This window comes from Xiphias gladius, chromosome 3 (assembly GCF_016859285.1).
Source record: "Xiphias gladius isolate SHS-SW01 ecotype Sanya breed wild chromosome 3, ASM1685928v1, whole genome shotgun sequence".
NCBI classification, from domain to species: Eukaryota; Metazoa; Chordata; class Actinopteri; order Istiophoriformes; family Xiphiidae; genus Xiphias; species Xiphias gladius.
Window position 1 is genome coordinate 23,819,100 of NC_053402.1, and position 17,660 is coordinate 23,836,759.

General features: G+C 43.2%; 1 protein-coding gene across 1 annotated transcript in view; it reads left to right on the forward strand.

Moving 5' to 3' along the window:
• Positions 1-13,778, forward strand: part of grin2ca (glutamate receptor, ionotropic, N-methyl D-aspartate 2Ca) — a 47,737-nt gene extending 33,959 nt beyond the window's left edge. The window contains exons 6-12 of the mRNA XM_040123510.1: positions 1,532-1,685; positions 2,385-2,510; positions 6,831-7,060; positions 8,832-8,992; positions 9,111-9,298; positions 10,651-10,883; positions 12,156-13,778. Of these exons, the coding sequence (XP_039979444.1) occupies positions 1,532-1,685; positions 2,385-2,510; positions 6,831-7,060; positions 8,832-8,992; positions 9,111-9,298; positions 10,651-10,883; positions 12,156-13,778 (2,715 nt within the window). The remainder of the gene's footprint in view (positions 1-1,531; positions 1,686-2,384; positions 2,511-6,830; positions 7,061-8,831; positions 8,993-9,110; positions 9,299-10,650; positions 10,884-12,155) is intronic.
• The last annotated feature ends 3,882 nt before the right edge of the window (positions 13,779-17,660 follow it).

Genomic DNA, 17,660 nt, shown 5'->3' on the forward strand with positions numbered 1-17,660 from the left:
TAGTTAGGGAAAAAGGAAAAATCAGAAAAGACAACTCTGTTGTGCATGTGTGTTAATCCCTGGTCATGTCAAAATGTGACTTGAATGAGGAGCAAGGAGAGAACATGTTTGTAACAGACATCATTGGGCCATGGAGAACAAACACAGCAGTTTAAAGTTGCAACGCATCACTCGCAAAACCTAAAATCAGGACAAATACAGTAAGGTCACAATACCTTCTTAAGAGAAGACTATATGCAGACATCTGCTCAGTTGATGTTGGCACTGGTGCTTGCAACCAGGAACATGAAACTTCACAGAGCTGAACGACTTGGTTCTTCCATCATGTTGGAATTGGCGCATGTTGCGTGTACAAAAACATCAGAAAGACACGCAATCTACACGCCAATCTTCAGAGGAATTTGAACTTTTATTGATTTGTTTTTTTTGTTCATTAGTGTTGTATGTAATCTGTGTATAACTCACCGATTGACCCACTGTAGTATCCATTTAAAAAAAAAAAAAAACCCGTGACGGTAAAAATTGGATCCTTTTCTTTGAATATGAGTCAAATAATGTGCCTGCCAACAATAAGTAAGAGCGAAAACCGCAGACCCGTCATTTTTGCTTCAGTCAAAAAAAAAAAAAAACATAAGGAAAAAGCAATTTGAAGCCAAGATTAATGAGTAAATGTATAGACACCAAGGTCACTGTGGTGGGAGAGGGAGGAACTGATGTACACAGAGGAGGAGTAGGTGTCCTTGTGAATAATCTCCACTGTCAGATTGCTCTGGCCAGTCCTCGTCTTAAGGAGCTGGAGAATACACATTTAGCCGTTTTTTTTCCCCCCTCTTTTTCTTTTTCTTTTTTTTTTTACTAAAACAGGAAGGCTGTTCATTGTGCTCAATGAGGCGTCGACCTCCATAGGAGCGCTAATAGCTTGCATGAGGCGGAGTGTCTGGACTGTAAATCTAGCAGCTCCCCATTAGCATGACAAACAGTGGTGTGGTACGACAGAGAAGCTAGGAAAGGCAGCCGCTGGGGTCGGCGGGGGGGGGGGTCGGACTGTACTGGTTCGACAGTGGGAGGTTCAAACGTCAGCGAAAATAGCATCACTTCCTATCCAGCCAGACCATAAGCGACCTCTAGCCCGCAGCGATTAATTCCACTTCCTGCTTGTAATCATTTGTCAGCGGGCGCCTTATGTAATGGGTATTAAGCTATATGCTATGATACCATGTAATAGATAGAGGTGGATTAGATGGTGCATCGTGCTTTACAATGCAGCGGTGAAGAAAGATAACATTGGGTTGGGTATTTGAGACGTGTCCATCAGGCTGCCGGGTGGGCGCTGGAAAAACCAGACCGCACACCGGCCCTCGGGACCAGAGGCCAAGTATGTAGACTTCGCCGACAGATGAGATTTATGTCAAAGGCCAGCGTGACATCCGACTCCAATTAGTGATAGCACCGGACGCACATTGGCACTTCTCGGTCACGCTTTGATCTCACCCCCAAAATAACATCTCTATTGACTTTCCTCCCGCCACAGGTGTTCTACAAGCGGGCGGACATGGCCATCGGCTCGCTGACCATAAACGAGGAGCGCTCGGAGATTATTGACTTCTCAGTGCCGTTCGTGGAAACGGGGATCAGCGTCATGGTGGCCAGAAGTAACGGGACTGTCTCACCATCTGCCTTTTTAGGTGAGAGTCTCCTCTTTACTTGAAAATAATGAAAACATGGATGTTTTTGCATATAATTTCATTTATTCTTTGTCTATTGTCTTTTGTATGCCGCTGGTTATTTTAATCAACAGAGTTTTACTTTTTAATAAGTTTTAGAGTTTATTATTTATTATTTTTACTATATTAATTTCCGGTGTCCTGTATTGTCTTTTGCACGGTATTCATGACATTATTAGTCAAATGTCAATTTTTATTCTTATATATTCTTAATAGTCTTTAATTCTTTTTATCTTAGCCAATCAAATATTTTCATTTTCAGTATTTCTAAATATTTATTTTACTTCCTTTTTAGGTTAAATGTACGTACTTCTGGCCTGGGTCAGCAGTTGAAAACTTGCTTTTCTTGCCATAATGTCTCATTTACATGTTTTTTTCACTGATCAGTAGGCACTGACCCTGACCAGTAATTTAATAAGATTAAAATTAAAAGAAAAAGCCTCAAGGGAAATGATGTTGAATATTCAGGACATAGAATCAAATCCCTGTTATAGATTTTTGATTTGTGGTTTATGGTTTAGCTTCATTTCGTGCTGATTCGACACAATTTCGTTAAGGCGGCAGTGTCAGTCGCCCTTGTTTTAGTCTGCCCGGCTTTTTCATCATTACCAACAGATGAAGTATAAATCTTGAGCGTCTCAATCCCCTCCGTCTCTGCAGAACCGTACAGTCCAGCGGTTTGGGTGATGATGTTCGTCATGTGTCTGACTGTTGTGGCTATCACAGTCTTTGTCTTCGAATACTGCAGTCCAGTCGGGTACAACCGCAGCCTGGTCAGTGCCAAAGGTGAGTCCCGCCTCCCTCCCCGGACCATCTGCCCATCCTCCCTTCACAACCACAACACCAGAGATAAAGAGGCTGTTTGGTGGAAAAGCAATAGCTGTTATTCTTTGTTTTTGAAGTGCAACTTAAAGCCTGTACCGTACGTATATTGAAATTCTTTCTTATTTGACCAGAATTGGTATTTCATGTCTTATCTGTGAACAGTAGATAAGCAAAAGTTTTTTGTCCTGTTTCAGACGACTGTCTGCTGAAAGCCAAGTCAATGTGTTGACTATTCTGAGGCAAACAGAGGCTATAGGAGGTACATGAGATCAGAGTGGATTATTTGGGGTAGTTAGGGGTCCATGAGAAAGTACAGTGGCATCTAAATTTAGGTCTACCCTCCCTCAACAGTCCTGCTCCACCATATTGTCAGAAACCGCATCATCGGTATGTACATTTTGGAGAACAGCTCTCTAACTGAGAGAAATCAGAGTGGGAAAACACAAAAGGTAACGCACTGTCTTCTGTCATTCTCATTCATAACCTGTGCCTGGAAGTTAGGGGATAACAATATTGAAATAAAAGTGTTCAAATTCAAATTACATTCGCTATTTGTGTGCACATGATGTACAACAAAGCATAAAATGAAAAGCACATCGTACTCCCAAGTATCACCTCGGGTTTTTTTTCATTTCAAATTAGCACTAAATATGCACTTTGATACAATTGGTATGCAGTTTGAATTGATTTGATTACAATAAAAAGGTGTTTTTTTTATTTGATGAAACTAATTCATTTGAATATGGGCATCCCTGAACTCCCACATAGAGCTGTGATAAACGCTTGGGTCTTAAAGGTCTTGAGGGGGCTTCAGAGAACATGTGAAATCTAAGCCTAGTTACAGTGGCCGCATATCGGAATCAACGCCTGGAAAATTGAGATAGTGCACATTCGTATTGGAGCCATGCCTTCCATCTAATATCTTCTAATGGATTGAGAAAGCACAGGGGGGCTACACCCATGGCTTGGCTTCTGATCTTTGTTAGATGCCTTTGTTATATATGTTATATATTTCAGGTTTTGCCTGAACCGAGTTATCTTTCAGACTGGCAAGACAGCTGCTTCACTGTAATTATGTGATACTGTCTTCCATAAGAAAATCTGCCGACATCTGATTTCAAGTCAAGGATGTAAGAGCTATTTATCGTACGTAAACGTTAAACGTATTCCGATGTGCATTGAAATACTGCGACAAAAGACACAGGTCACCTGCGTCTGGATCAAATTTCGTACCAAATACCGAGTGGTGCTGACCAACACTGACAAACACTACATCCATGTTTTGTCAAAATTACAGCAGCATCAGCCCCAAAAATCCAGTATCTCTTGGGCTCTAGTGTCAACACTCCCAAGCTGGAATAATGGGTATTTTTTTCTGTTCGGTGACTGAATCTTTCCTGCTGAAATTCACTCACAAACCAAAGACCAAAAAAGGAGAAGATGGAAAAAAAGAAAAAAAAAGCAGGAGGGTGAGGCACAAAAAAAGAAGGAAAGCAAAGCAAAGGAGAAGACGGAGAAAAGGGAGGGAGGTTGGAGCTGGTTGAGGTTGCTGGTTTTTCGGCTCAGGCTGGACAAGAGTTGCCCCCCCCATCACCTCTCCAACCTCTCCCCCAACCCTCTCCTTCTTCAACAAGGGTGAAGGAGACGGAGGAAGGGTAGAGGGGTCTTTCTGGAGGGGTTTCCTCTATCTCCCTCACCCCAGCCCTCTCCTTCTCTCCCCTCACTCACCCCTTTCCCTTCCCTCCTCTACCTTTCCTCTAGCTCATTCACCCTCACCCCCTTCCCTTTACCCCCAACCATCCTATCCCTTAATCCCCAACCCCCCCTGGACATTAGGCTAATTAGAAACTTCATTAAAACTTAATAAAAAAATCTAATAAATAATTCAGTCATATTTCTGCATGTATCAGCCTCTCTGAATACAATAGTATAACTATAACTGTATGTCATGGTCTGTTCTAAAGTAGATGCACTGGTACGTTATCTGTTATCAAATGTCGCGTTTTGAGTTTGGCCTTTAACAAAACTAAAGCCATATTTTGACAGGATGAGTGTTACATAGTAAAAGCTGTGCTTCCAAATGGCATTTCACCCTGTGGTAAATTACAGCAGCTGCTTCTGTAGTAGACAATCATATTCTGCAGGAAAACCATGTGACTTCACTGGCGGACTTATTTTTAACATTATCATTATTTACTGGTAATTACGTCACTGTAATGAAATCATTAAGAGACAATGAATGTCTTTTTTATAAATGTGGATCAGACAGTTTTTTCAGTCAAGAAGTAGTACAGTAAATTTGCTCTTTATACTACACACAAGTGTTTCTGGAGTTTTGACCTTGTCAGATTTTTTCCCTTCTTCCTGAACCTTGGAAGCAGATGAAGTTGTGCAAGAAATCCCTGCTCTGGCTTAATAGTAAAAAATAAATAAGTAAAAAAATAGAAAAAATTCACGAATCTCACTATATTTCAGATCAGGCTCTAGAAAGCTAGAGCTGTAGAGGCACCATCACCTGGAATGTGACAAGACAGGAACCTCAAACAAGTGTGGAAGAAACGGTTTCCCTGTTCTTCAAGTCGATGCATGGGAACCGCAAACTGCTGAAATAAATAGTTGATGAATGAATTCATCGACTGACAGAAATTTAATCTCCAGCTTTTCTGATAATGGGTTGATTCTTTTGATAAGTTTTCCATGCAGAAACACCAAAACTTCTGTTTTCAGCTTCTGAATTGTGAGGATTTGTTGCTGCTCTCTGTTTAGTGTCACTTTGGGTTTTGACTCTGTCCTTGGGTTATGAAAAATTATATTGGGCATTCTTTTACTATTTTCTGAAATTTTACACACAAAACCGATGATTGAGAAAATACTAAATGGCACCATCGCTTGAGGGCCTTCTCTCATACAAGGCCATGATTCCTGTAGGGAATCCTGCAGCTGCCGCCGACTGAATGGAGAACGATTCGTTACAATACACACTCACTGAGCCCTCTCATTAGATCACCTGTACACATCATCATTACCGTTAAACATCGGAATGAGGGCAAAATGCGATCTTAGTGACTTTGACCGTGGCAGGTTTGTTGGTGCAGTGCTTCCAAGGCATATAGAAAGCATGGTAAGTGTACTATGGAGCTCCCTGCGAGCCCCACCTCAGTCACAGATGCCAAAGAGTCTATACGCTCCAAAGATGTTCCCTTCCACGAAGGCTACAGCTGCCTCCACATCCCGAGCGTCCTCGTCGATTCGGCTGCCAGGGGGGACAGTTTCTCCCCGTTCATCGACAAAACCCCTGGACAGTTTCTGTGTAAGGACACACTGGTGGGAGGGAGCTGGGAGGATCTCCAGGACCGTCTGGAGGTGATGTATAAGGAGGGGCAGGACTCCCTCTGCCCTCATGCGCTGCCGGGAAATCCAGAGACTGAGGATGTCCCTGACCCTAAACCTCCTCTGAGACTGTGAAGAGTTAAACTGCACTTGTAACCATTAAATAACATCAATCGTGTGACAGAGCAAGGCTGATTTCAAACTAGCGAGGGTTTAGCGGTTCAGTGTTTTGCTCCGCTTGTCACGTGCCAGAGGTCACATGATGGAGTTGGGAGAACGCGGCCGACGGATTCCTCAGTATCGCTGAACGACCGCATTGTTTCCGGCTGCTCCACCTCACCTTTCCTGCTCTGCCCCGGCCAGGGAAAACTACCAACTTCACCGACCCTACACACACACACACACTGAACACGTTCACCCCAAGCACGACTGAAATTCTGATTTCAATCATTTTTGACCATATCAACATTGGCTTTTGATGAAAAAGTTCCCCCAACCAAAGTGTAACATTTTGTCCGTGTGGCTGTAGAGCAGTAAGTTTGATTTCCCATTTTCCTCTGGGCTTCAGCAGTTGTGTTGCTCTACTTGTGATTTGATTGGCTAGGAAGGCGAGACAGCCCAGACCTGCTTACCTGGGTAAATCTCCTGGATAATGTAACATTCATAGAAGTATAATATAAGTTTGTTGTAAATCCTTCAGTTCTAATTAATCATATTATTCATATTATTTATATATATAGCTATTTCATAGCTATTCATGGAGATGGCAGATAAAAAAAATGTTGAATTGTTTTTGGAAAAGTCAACCTGTCATTTTGGGAGGCAATGACCAAACTATTCATCTTGTCATTTAGGTTGCATTGCCATTTTACAGGGGTGAGTGTATTTCGTAGAACATCGTCCACCATGTGCAGACTAAGGCCTGTCTACTTTTAACTTCATCCTCCCTAGAGCCCGGAGGTCCCACCTTCACCATTGGGAAGTCAGTGTGGCTGCTGTGGGGAATCGTCTTCAATAACTCTGTCCCCATTGAGAATCCAAAGGGCACCACCAGTAAGATCATGGTCCTGGTCTGGGCCTTCTTCGCTGTCATCTTCCTAGCTTCCTACACAGCCAATCTGGCGGCCTTCATGATCCAGGAGCAATACATCGACACCGTCTCCGGACTGAGTGACAAAAAGGTACAGAGCTCTGCCACTGTCATTGACAGTCCTGTGTGTTTCATCAGGCGCGTTGTTGTGTTTGATGTACAGCTCAGGAAAAACACAAAGTGGTCTATTTTAGGCGTGTAAACAGTGTGTGGTAGAGCTATGAAAGGCAAATATCCAGAAGTGGCAATGTCATGGCTGTGACTTTTCACTTTCGCTGCAAAATATACAAGGGTACAAAGAGTAAGTGGTGAAATTGAATTACATCCCCAGACCCTTTAGACGGGGATGTCTGTGAAAAGCCTATGAAATGTTATACAGGAGTGGATTTTCTGGGCACACTGATTATAATTTCTGGTTTTATCTTATGCATATTCGTCTAGCCTGAGAATGTGTTTTATACGAGTATTGACAAGGAAATCCACGTTAAACCGTCAGTACAAGAAATGATTTGCGGACTCTTCGCTCGCAGGAAACCGAAGGGATTAAAGTGGCGTTTGAGGAAAAGAACGAGCTAAGGCCACCGCTCATTAGGATTCTGGCAAAGTCATTTACGATTCCCATCTCATTATACATTAACTCCACTATGCAGAGAAAGAGTCTATAGATTATTGAGCAGCATTCTGCATGACAGCGTGGTGGGAATGGAGGGTTGGATTGCTGTTTGTCCAGCTGTGCTGAAGCCCTCGGGTTAAGTAAATGTAAATGAGGTACAAGATGAAAGAAAGTGACCTTGTATCCGGGGAGAGAGTGACGGAGACGAGCACAGCCGCTGTAGGGACGCCGCGCTGTGTTAAGGCAGACGATTACCTCATCCCCACAGAGTAGACACTTCACTTATCAACAAAGTCCTTGTTAACTCTGCCGTCCCCCAACCTCATTCAGTCCGCCGTTTGTGTCCAACACACTACCCCTCTGTCCCATGCAGAAAGCGTAAGGCGCATGCAGAAAAAGTTTTAGTGACATGCTGTCAAAGTAAAGCCAGGCAGCCTAATCTAAGCCGGATGTATGGAGATGTGAAGACTGCCCTCACCGGAGAGCAGCACTTTAAACAACTGATGTTTACATTTTCCTCACAAGACACTTTTTGTGGTCTTACAAATAATCGCTGTTCCCTCTCACACACCAGGGTCAGAGTAGGATGTCTTTGTAGCACTGTCAAAACCTTTAGAGCCAAGGTTGTAGCAGATGTTTGGCCATTCAAAGTGGCTTGACACCATCCTGTTTGCACCCTGTTTCTTTTGACCATTACCGCACCCTATCCCTAAACATAAACACATATTTTTAATTTGCTTAAATCTAGTTATTTGTCATTGGACTAAATTCTAAGCATTTTTTTCTTTATAAGTTTTTTTTTTTTTTTTTTCTGAACTGAGGATGGAGGGTGGCCTATGCTGCAAAGATTATAAAAGCTCTCAGGGACAAACTTTTGATTTTGTTTGTACATATACACACAACTAGCACAAAAGCACCTGCGAGTCGATGCAGGAATCACAAAAATACCAAGGTGGTGAATGTCATTGTATTAGTAGTTCAGAGCTTTTTATCTGGGCCTTACGGATAGAATGACACTTGTAAATGGCAGAATTGAGTACTGTAATGAAATCAAAAAACAGCTATCAAGGTGATGGGAGAAACTGAATTTGATTATATGCTCATATGCCAAGGTCTCAACAGTGACAACCATTTAGTTCATGTGTTTTTGTAGAGAGAAATGATACAATTTCGATTCAAAGATGTGCAACCTATTAATATCGCAGCTCATTTCTGTCTTCATCAATCCTTTTTCTACCTCTGTCGACAGTTTCAAAAGCCACAGGAGCAGTACCCTCCGTTCCGCTTTGGTACGGTCCCAAATGGCAGCACAGAGCGCAACATAAGGAGCAACTACCCTGAGATGCACTCCCACATGGTCAAATACAACCAGAAGGGAGTAGAGGATGCCCTTAACAGTCTCAAAACAGGGTAGGTGTCTGCCAAGGAGTGTAAAAAAAATATATATGCAGCAAAACTGAGAGACAAACAGGAACCAACAGTTATATAATGGCCATTTGAGTAAAAATCCTTTTCTTTACCCTACTAGGAAACTGGATGCCTTTATCTACGATGCTGCTGTGCTGAATTACATGGCTGGCAAAGATGAGGGCTGCAAGCTGGTGACCATTGGCAGTGGGAAGGTGTTTGCTACCACTGGTTATGGCATCGCCCTGCAGAAGGATTCACGATGGAAACGACCCATCGACCTGGCCCTGCTCCAGTTCCTGGCCGATGGTATTTTCTTCAATATATATACACAGCAGATGCTGAATTTCATAGTATATTACCAATAATGCTATAATAACGGCATTCGCACTTTTTCCATAAACCACAAATGACCAGAAAGGAAATAAATGGATAAGAGGAGAAAATGAAAAAAAAAAAAAACAACAGTCCATAATGTACTGCTATGATACAATAAAAGCTGCCATATATGAAAGTGTCAAGGGGGGAATTGCTATGAATATAGGTTACAAAAAGCTGTTATAGTAAGATTTTTATCCGAATGGGAGCCACATCATAAATGCATGTCAATAAAATCTAGTTTCAAGAGATGATTCAAAATGTGACACTTATTCTGCTAACCTAAGCTTCTCAGGTAAGTTATTCTGAAGCCTCGGGCAAAAGCCTGGTCCCCATTGTCAGGAATATGCAACAGATGGAACGAGGAATAATACCGCACACATTGCATAATATGTCAAACTGAGAGGCCATACACAAAGTGCTGGGACATCACTTCTTACTATAAACTATCGTTGTGTGATTTAGACAAAAACTCATTTTATTTTCAGTGACCAAGGGTGAGACAACGGCTGGAACACACACGAAAAACAAAAAAAAAAAAAAACAAAAAAAAATCAACCTAAACTAAAAGTAGGAAAATATTTACATATTACCTGGGATAACCAGTGATCATCATTGGCAGATCATCAGTTAGGTTTATCCTGTACCAAACTGGGGGGTCGGGACCCCCACAAAAGGTTGCAAGAGATATCTGAGGGTTCACAAGAGCATTAAAAAAACAAAAAAAGAAAAAATTCTGGTTCATAAAGTTGTTATTTTTTCAGAACTTGCCTCTTGTTTTTGCTTTTTTGCTTGTGAAGTATTAGACCATTTTACCTCTTCAGTCTTATTAATGTGATTAAACTAAAACAACAGACAACAACAAAATCAAAAACAGTAACAAAAAAAAACCAAAATCTTTGTACTGGTCACCACTGGTACATGTTTAACTGCTGGCAAGGAGTCGAAAGTAGACAGACCAGAGCGTTATTTTAAGGCATCACAAGCTAAAACGCTGTGAACTATTGCCTCCTGCAAGTTTTATGTGCAAATTAGTGGAACAAATGCTGTCCACATAAAATAACAAGTGATCAGGATGGATTTTGGATTTGCTAAATCACATACAGGTGAACCGTACAGCATTACAGGGGTGCTGCTCATTTGAGAGAATTTCATTATCCCATGCAAAAAGCATTTCATGAGAGGTTGGATGGTGCTTAATCACTCACTTACAAAGTCCCCAAATAATACTACTGTTATGCAAATAGGGCTTAAGTCTGTAATTCTGTGCTCCTCACCCACAGGTGACACTCAGAAGCTCCAGACCGTATGGCTCACAGGCATCTGCCGTAATGAGAAGAAAGAGGTGATGAGCAGTAAGCTGGACATCGACAATATGGCGGGGGTCTTCTACATGCTCCTTGTTGCCATGGGCCTGAGCCTGCTGGTTTTTGCTTGGGAACATCTGCTCTACTGGAAACTACGACATTCAGTCCGCAAATCAGAGCGCCTGGACTTCCTCCTAGCTATCAGTAGAGTAAGTAATCCTCACGTGTGGAAAAACTGCAGACTGCACAGTGGTTTACATTACTGCAATATATATTTTAGTACTATGCAATATTTAAATATGTTGGGTCTATGAAATTCAAGAGGTAAGTGCAGCAACGCGGGCAGTACAACTCGTGTCATTCCATAAACGCTTGGCATACTTTCCATAAATACCAGCTGCCGTGTAATTTGCAGCACAGTGTAAGGATTAGAGCTCCTTTTATAGCATCCACCGAGCTGTGTGTGCTCTATAAATATTTTCTGCCATTTTGTACAGTTGTTATTGCACACTCAACCTTTGTTAAATTGCACACCCTATTTCTGATTAATGCTGTGTCAGATGTTTATATTGTGTATTCTTATCTTTAATTTTTTTTCCAATACCGGGCTCTGAAAAATTTTGCAGTTGTGTTTTTTTTTTTAATTCTATTGTTATCCCCAGTCTGCTGTAACATGGCGGCTTCCCTCAGGGGATCAATAAAGCCTATCTATCTATCTTCAAAGTTAGAGTAATGTAAATGCAGCACAAGCACAAAACACTTCTTGCAGACAGAAGTTGCAGACAATGTAATAGTTATGTATGTGACAGCTTTACTGCATGAATATATGCAGTTATAAAGCCTGCTAGCTCCTTCTGAGGTATCCTTAAAAACATAGCTTTAGAAATATTGGCAATGCAAATCAAATCAGTATACAACCAGATCAGCTCAAGTCCAACAACAAGAATAAAAGATAGTAAAATAAAATGAGTTTAAAGCAATAAAAGGACTTCATGGATACTTGCTGAAATACTGTGATGGTCGTGATCCCTGAGAAATTGAATTTAAATTGCCCCATTAAAACACCCTCATCTCTGTGTCGACAGTAGTCAGGGGTGAGATTAAGTATTCCAAACTGATACACAATTTGAAAGTAAAATAAAGTTGGTTAGATAAAAATGGAGAAACTAAAATGGTAAGTGCATGATCAGCAACTCATCCATATGCGTGAGCTGTGTTTAAGATCAAGCTGCGTGCAAACAACATTTCAAACACAGCAACGCAAAAATAAAACTACCAGAAACACCAATGAATCTCTTTTTGCCATGACAGTTTTCCGTATAATTGTTTTCACCCTATTTGTTCAGTAAGTTAAAAGAAATTCTGTAGAAATTGACCAAATTTAATCGCAGGGACATGATTGAAAGCCTTTGGGAGTTCGGTAGATTGTTGGGGGTTCGTTCTGGTATCTGATGTAATTTCACCCTTCTCTCTCTCTGCAGGGCATATACAGCTGCTTCAATGGAGTAGAGCAAACTGACCGCAACGGGAGCATGCAGAGTCCGGACGTCACTACCAACTATACACAAGCCAATATGCTAAAGATGCTGAAGACAGCCAAGGACATGGTGTCCTCTGCCAGAGTGGAGAACTCTCTGGATAACGCCACCAAAACAATAGAGAACTGGAGCAGGCGGGGTGGCGACAATGTGCGGGCTGGCCTGCCACCCAGAGTGACAGCCGCAGACATGACCCATGGTCGTCTACCCTACATCTCCAGCATCACTGACAACCACTCACCATACCCTCAGAGGGCCCTCACACCCACATTCCCAGTTCATTACGGGGACACCTCGACCCAGCCCCTCCTCGACAAGCCCCGCGTGGTGACCCGGCCCACCCCACTCCGCTACACGCTACCCGTTCGCAGCAGTCAGCATGTCTTAGAGAGGACTCTGCCCATCTCCAGCCTCAGCAGCCCTCACATCGCTATGAGGGACCCTGCTCCCTCCGGTACACCTAATCCCCACCACAGCAGCAGGCTGTATGTGGAGAACCAGGCCCGGCACCCCACGTCCCCTTTTGTTCCTTACAGGGAGTTTCAGGTGCCCGATATCTACCTGGAGCACAAAGGACCGCTGAGGAGGAAGTTTAGCTACCCCCCTGACTGTGTGAGCCGGAGGAGGAGGTCCCATAGCTATGTGTTTGATGCTGCAGACCCCAGAGTGAGAGGTGAATATGATGAACCACGATCCTGCCTTGCTGAGTTGAGGGCCACTCACCTCTTGAACAACCATGCTCCTGATGCTGCTGCCATGGCCTGCACTGCAAGACACTACCCAGGCGGCAGCACCAGCTGCAGCTCCTGTATGAAGTCTTATCTGGAGCCCGAAATGGATAATGTACCACTCCTGGGCAAGGACAAACTCAACCGCCGCGCCTCGTTTCTCAGAGCCACGTGGGGCAACGACAGGATCCATCAGGTAGATGAAACAAAGCCCTCCACATCCACGTCTCCCTCCACCCGCGTAGACATGCCTGACCTGTTTCCACGGGTGGTAGTGGCCAACCCAAAGCCCCACAAGTTATACGGTAGTCTGGGGCACAACCTGTCCTGCTACCCCTTGGCCGCTGAGCCTGCCTACTTGGACCCAGCCCACATGGGCTCCTACCCCTACAAGCAAAAGCTCAAGTACTCTGAGTCCACTCGGCTGCCCTCGTACAGGGAAGCCATCCTACAGAATGCCGCTGCCCTGCGCCGCTCCTCCTCCACAGTGGTGCACAGACACTACTCCACCTACCTGAACTCGTACACAGACTTACCAGTGTATGTGGGGCCACTGGCCCAGGGACCGTCCCACTTGTATGATGGTTCCAAGGACATGTGCCACTTGTTTCCCTGTACAAGCCACTGCCCGGATAATGCAGCAATGCTGCCTCGTATGAGTGACAGGGAGGTGGTTTACCACAGCAATATGTTTGGAGCCTATGATGGCACAGGAAAGAGGGAAGACCCAGGCCCTGGGAACAGAGAGCGGAGGCAGGTGTTGGTTGCACGGAGAGTCAACAGTCCCTATGTGCCAAAGCCCTGGGGCAGGGTATCCAGCCTGGAGTCTGAGGTCTGAGCCACCATGCTTACCCGCCCATGCTCTCAGACCGAGCCCCTCTAAGAGTTGGGTTCTCGCCTCAGCCTCTGGTTAAAGCAAAAATCAAACTCTACACCAATAGTGTATTTGAGAGTGCTGACTCTCAATTATCAGTGCAATAATATCTTAGGCAGTGAAATGTAAAGGAGAAAACACTGACAAGCAAATTACTGCTGGGACTTTGTAAGCCAAACTTAAAAAAATACTCAAAAAAAGAAAAGGCAATGTTGAAAAGTATTTAATACATAAGAATTTAACCTGTTGATTGTTATTTAAAGGATTTTTAAATGCTGTGTTGCTATGTGAAAGAATTCTGGGAGACAATATACTTTAGCCTCTCAATCTGATTACAACCAGAGACATTTCTTTTTCTCATTTTTTTCAAAATCTTTAAGTACCCACTATTTCAATTGAGAAATAAATTATTAAGATAACTTTGTGATCAAACCACTGACATATCTTCTGTGAATTTTCTAAGTCCACGGCCAGAGGTGCAAAGTTGCTCTGATGCTTTCTGCTCCATTGGTCATTGATGTAATTTGACTGGGATTTTAAAAAAGGGAAAACCATAGGAAAAAGAGTATCATGTGTATTTCCATTGTTACACTACCCTTTAATAAAGAACAAGGTCATCTCAAGGGTTTTTGGAATCATCTGTCATCCAAATCTGTATGTAAAATATGCTCTCGCGGTGTACGGTGATATAATGAATGTGACTCTTTGCTTTTCACTTCTGCTCTATTGTACACACAGTCTATTATTTCAATCTGCCTGCTCAAACAGAACAGATGATTATGTGAATGCAGTACAAAGTTACAAAGTTGATATTGGATGTCTAGGCTTTGACCTTAGGCTCCAACAAAGTGCCTCCAGCCCTTACTGGGATCAGTCTTCAGTGAACTGAGACAGACACAACTAACACTAGTCAGCTATGCAGCGGGACATGAATAACTTCTGCCTACTGAAATCACAAAAATTCATGGTTTGAATCAGACAAGCGGTTCTTATGAAATGTTAGCATTGCCAAGCAGCAGTTGACCATCGGTGCGTGGATATGACCTTCAGGTCGGCAAGTGAGTGCAGCTGAGTGTAGCAGCCGTGTGACCCATTAAACAGACGCATGGCAGATCAGAGGCAGTCATGGTAGGATGAACAGTCAAATCAAGAGGTCACGAAAACACACTGATTTGAGTTTCAACACTTTTCAGCCGCTTGGGGTTAGGGCGAGGAAATGTGCATGAGACTAAATAAGCCGAATGCATTTCCAGTGATGCAAATAGCCACAGAAAACTAGAGACCAGCCGCGGCACCCGTCAACATGTTGACGTTCCGACCCATGAGTGCTCAGTAGTCATCACTACCTTATTACATGAGTACTGAACTACTCAGGGATCGGACCACAGCCATCTTCGAACTTGGCCTTCGTTTTGATCTCAACCACACACCTGTAAAGTTTCATGACTGCGTTTTGCACAGTTGCGACGCGATCGCGGTGTCAAAATCTGTCCACAGACAGACATGTAAACCCTGGCCTAAGTACTCAGACCGCGTCCTCTGTGGTAGTTCCGCTACAGTAGGGTTGTCTTTGGACCGCATGTTGCTATGATGACAGACAGACACACACACACACAGACACACACACACAAGGTGATACTTAGTGCTCAAACATCATCATTCATGTTCCACAAATTAATAGCGTGAAAGCATAACAGTGCATGTGCCAAACAACAAGCAAAAGAAAATTAATGTAGTTCAGCCACCACAAGAAAAATAATTCAGAATTAATAGCAAATGCCACAAAGATTGCACATTCATACCAGCAGCACAAGAGCTGAGACCGACAGCCAGCAGGCGCCAAATATGATCTGCAGAAAGCAACAAAGCCCACCAGCAGCTTCAGCAGACATATTTCTGAGCATGCAAACAGGGGCCGAACAGAGAGAACACGTAACCTCACGATCTTCATGACAGCAAAAAAAAAAACAACCTTGTTGTGAAAGTCAGTCAGTGATTGAGGAGGGACGGCTGACAGTCAAGAAGAACCACACACTTCCAAGCTGCATGGACACAAACATTTGCTTCAGACTTCAAAGCTCATTTTCATGAAGAACTGTAATTATTGTCCAAGTATTACTGAAAATAATTATTCAAACTGGCTCTGTGCAAGAAACGCTAGAGCCAACACACAGTATTAGCCCTAGCCTCAGGGCTGATTACAAAAAAAAAAAACCCACAACAAACTGGAGGGGAATACGCCCTTATCATATTTGATCACGGCAAAAATCAACAGCATTAAAGCATCATAACACACATGTCAAACCACAGCCAGAAGAAAATTAGCTCACTCACAACAGCAAATTAATACGCAACTGATACCAGGGATCTCAGCGCTGACCGACTGGAGCTTTCTCACTGACAACACTGACTGATGAGCACTTTTCACAGAAGCTCAGTATCGTATAGAAACATGGCTCCTAATTGGACAAAGAGAGATTAATGCCACGTGCAGTTAATAAGTGTGAGAACTGACTCTCAGCGGAATAAGCTAATTTCTGGGACCCGATAGTAAACGTCTGTAGATGAATATATGAACTCTTTCACTGTGCTCACCGACCAGACCAACCTTCATTAATTTCAAACAGTAATTAATGACTAATTCTGTGATCTGTGTGCTTTGTAACGTGACAAATTCATTCCCTCTCACTCCTCTTTGAAATGTATAAATTCATAGAAGGTTAGCTTACAAGGACCAGCCCTGAAAGGCATTTAATTTCCCAATTTACCACATAAATACTGGACAAGATCACATCTAGAATCTGGGAATAGTTTTTTACGAATACGGTTTCACTCTTGATTCCCCCAGCATACTGGAAATGCTAAAATTCGATAAAGCCAGAGGTACATCTGAGCTGCTGATGTGCATCTGTAGCCAGAGAAAACATCAACTCCAAGCCTTAAGCACTCACTTTTGAAGGTTTTTAAAAAGATGGATGCTAATGTCCCATTCAATGAACGATTCCTATTCACCGCTACCACCCTGAAACTGGTCCAACTATTGTCATTCTTCTCATCGGCCCAGACGGACTGCAAAATACAACAAACTTGTCAGGGTCATTCCCTCAGCTGGCCCCACCACCTACCTGAACCTCACAGGTCACACAGGTCAATGTCAGGTCCTGTTAGAAAAGGCCTGCTGAGGAATGGACCACTGTTTCTCAAAGTGTCCACTTAGGGCTGCATTTCTTCTACAGCTCAGAGGTGGAAAGAAAGCAGAGACTGGGCTGTATCTGACTTTGCCAGCGGTGAAATGGAGCAGCGATGATGCTGAATCTCTATCAGCTGGTAATCGAACAGTTGGGTTTGAAGCCCCAACTTCAGCTTTTCAAGGTTTGTAAGTGTTGGCGGAGACGCCATAGAGCCTCTTCTATTTTGATTCAGCCCTTCCAAGCAATGTCAAATGTCTGTTTCTAGCCTGTGTTGTTCACAATGCAGCTGGAGCAAGTGGCATTTTGTTACTTGTCACACCAAGTTGCCGGTTCACGTCTCCATGGCCACGGCCTGGTTACAGGCCATCTTCCTGTGCAGAGAAAAGATGCCAGATAAATAAGTGCTATAGTAAGTGGCAACAAGTGTGCATGGGATCCATGCAGCTGTTGTAAAAAATGACACCTCTTAAATCAGCATAGATCTTCGATAAACATGATTGATTGAAATAACAATCACTTCCTCTACTCTACCCTTCACTTTTTCCCCTGGACCCCCTTGCTTAACTCATAGACGAGGTGCTACTGATGTGTTCAATCCAACCACCTGGATAGATGAGAGCTGGCAGAGAGCCAGACTTCCTCACACACACACACA